The sequence below is a fragment of the Impatiens glandulifera genome, chromosome 9 (assembly GCF_907164915.1).
Source record: "Impatiens glandulifera chromosome 9, dImpGla2.1, whole genome shotgun sequence".
NCBI classification, from domain to species: domain Eukaryota; kingdom Viridiplantae; phylum Streptophyta; class Magnoliopsida; order Ericales; family Balsaminaceae; genus Impatiens; species Impatiens glandulifera.
The window spans coordinates 30,748,121-30,751,445 of NC_061870.1; the positions used below are offsets into that span (position 1 = coordinate 30,748,121).

Below are 3,325 nucleotides of genomic sequence, written 5' to 3' on the forward strand. Positions count from 1 at the left end.
TCAGGAAAACTTACATGTTTCAACCATTCATTCATAATCATGTTAGATTTTTCAAATCCATGTCTAGTTAATTAAGAACTTGTGATAATCACTATATACCTCATGTATTATTAATATTCATTACATATATATTTTTTAATATTTATTTATATATATATTGATGTTGTAATTCCTCACAATTTATTTTTATAACTTGATTTAGTTATAATTTTTTTTATGAATTCTAAATTATTATTTATTAAATAATGATCTAGATTATTGTCTAGTTGATTATATTTTTGACCTAAAAATAAAATAAAAAAACAATTTAAAATATGTCTTAATAATATTAAAATGATAAGAGAACATATAAGAAGTTTATTTGAAATTAGAAAGTAAAAGAGATAAATTAGGTCAACTGTGTTTATTATGCCTCAGGGGCGGCGACTTGATTGGTGGGAAGAACGGCGTCGGTGGCTTGGAGGGCTTCGATTTCCTTGTTGACGATGTCTAACTGGTTTTTGAATTTATGTAAGTCGGCCTCAAGTGCGCAGAGTAGGCTGACAATTCCAAAAACAGGATCATTGATTCGGCATGAGGATTCGTAGGAGAGGCTTTCGATGGCTTCTTGGCACTGAGATTGAGAGTAGTGAGATGCCTGCAAACTTTCGATGAACTCGCCAACTTTTCTTGCACCTAAGACCTTATGGATATCCGCGAACTTTTGGGGGTTGTCAGCTGGGAAATACGCTTTGAACACGCAGTTAGGTTTGCATCTCTTCCGACGGTGTCTGCACGCAGCACACGAACCACTGATCACCATTGTATCTGCAGCATGCAAAACATATATATATTATATCTATATATCAGATCGATCCAATTTCATACCTAGCTAGAGAATTAATTAGGGTTTATTGTAGATGAAGAAGAAGAAGAAGAAAGAATAATCGATACTAACACTGCTGCTGCTGCTGCTGCATCATATGAGTGAGTTAGATAGAGAGAGAGAGAGATCCAAGGTAGGAGGAGACAGGGAAGGAAATATATTGTATTTATAATCTATAAAATTAATTATATAGATAAATAAAAAGTGAGCTTTACATAATTTAACTATATATTACTCTTTAATAAAATATGGACTATCTTATCAATATATTCTTACTTTTTGATTAAAATCATTAAATGTAATATATCCTAATTTCAAACTCAAAAGTCAACTCAATACATTGAATTTTTTTAATAGAAAGAAAGATTCATTGATTTTTTAAGTATTTGAATACAATAAAATGAGGGGGGAGATTAATTTATTTTTTAAACATTTTTCTTAAGTTTTAGACAAAATGAGGCAGAGATTATTAATTTATTTGTTAAACCGTTTTTTTAAATCTTTAAATACGAAAAAATGAGGCCAGATTAATTCTTTTATTAAATCTTTAAATACGAAAAAATGAGGCAGATATTCATTTGGGAAATTGATTCTTAATTATTAAAATACGACAAAATGAAGCGCTTGTTAAATGATTTCTTCATGTTTAAATACAAGAAAATGAGGTAGAGATTTGGTAAATTGTTATGCGACAAATTAAGGTGAAGATTTAATTGGTAAATGGTTTTTTTAAGTTTAAATACGACAAATTGAGGAAGAGATTCATTTGGTAGATTGTTTACTGGAGTCTACTTATGCGACAAATTCAGGCGAAGAATATCATTAATTGGTAAATGATTTCCTCGTGTTTAAATACGACAAAATGATGAAGCAAATATTCATTTGGTAGATTGTTTTCTTAAGTCAAATTATGCGCTACAATTTCAGGTCTCCTATTCATTTAGTAAATTGTTTCCTCAAGTTTAAATACGACAAAATGAGATATGAATTAATTTATCATACTGGTTCTTTAAGTCTACGTATAGACAAATTTAGATGAAATACGACAAACGGTCTCCTTAAGTCTAAGTTTGTCTCCTTAAGTATAAGATCGGCCTCATTAACTTTGAACCTCTATATTGGGACGACAATGGGTGGTTTGGGGTAGAGAATTCATTTATCATCCCCGTCCCGTTTTTATATATGTATTTTTTTAATATCATCTCTGCTCCGTTCGGTTTCGGAGAATTCCTGCGTGACACCGTTTATAAAATATATTTTTTAAAAAAATTATAATTTTTTTTTATATAAACGGATTTTTTAATATAATATACTAAAATTTTATATTATTATAAATAAATAAACTTACCACTCTTATAAAATATAATAATTAAATAAATATATCTGTGATTTTATATATTTAATTAATTGTGTTTATAGTGTTCGGAGCAATATCGAAATAAGATCGAGTCGAGGCGGGGACACAAATACCATCTTCGTCCTATTCCCGTTTAGTTTCGAGGAAAAACTATTCAAAACGGGACAATTCGGTTGGATTAACCGTGAATTGTTTTCAAATTGTTATCATTACCTCCATATATTTATTAGCTTAATTAATTTGTATTATATATATATATATATGAAATTATATGAAATTATACTTTTCTATGTAAAAAACCCTTTTTATTTTGATGTTTTTAATTCTGGATTTGTTACTCTGGTCATGTTTTTTATATTAACTAATGTTGTATTTAAGTTTATAATAATTTATTTCAGAGCTTAATTTGTATTTAATTTCGTTAAATTTTTTTTTCAGGAATCTGGTTTTATCACGGTTATTATTGATTAATTTAAAATTTAATTTATAACTTAAAAATATATTAATTAATAATATTTATTCTTTTTCTATTTTTTATCATATTATTTGTTATTGACCTCCTTTTATTTCCTTTTAGAAAATATCAATAAAAAATCATATTTTTTATTTTTACTTATTATTATTAGTAATTTATTAAAAGATTAATTATTAAAATATTATTTTATTACTTTTTGTAATCACATTTTGATTCTATCTATCATCAATTTATTTATTTATTTATTTTATGTTAAAAAAAATTATTAAATAATTCAAATGAAAAGGGAATAAATAAATTTTTTGTTCGGAAAACAATAGAAACCAACAGTTCAAACTTCAAACATAAATTTTTAATATAATTTTACAGTTAAACTTTATTAATTTCATTAAGTTTTTGACTAATTATTTTTGTTTAATTCATTTATGTTCTATAGAAGTAGAACTCTCAGTCCATGTTATGGTATTTTCATTTTATTTATTTATACTCGTTTAATTTTGTTAATTTTCTTATAAAACTCTGATTTAAAAAATAAATGATTCTTTAATTTGAATTAATAAAATATTAAGTCAAATTTATAATAAAAAATGAATAGATGAAGAATTGAAGCCCTGAATACTTTCCCCGC

General features: G+C 26.1%; 1 protein-coding gene across 1 annotated transcript; it reads right to left on the minus strand.

Annotated features, from left to right (window-relative positions):
* Positions 1 to 406: 406 nt before the first annotated feature.
* Positions 407 to 802, minus strand: LOC124916216 (LOB domain-containing protein 24-like). The gene has a single exon (XM_047456946.1). The coding sequence runs from the start codon at positions 800 to 802 to the stop codon at positions 407 to 409; it is 396 nt and encodes a 131-aa protein (XP_047312902.1).
* Between the last annotated feature and the right edge of the window lie 2,523 nt (positions 803 to 3,325).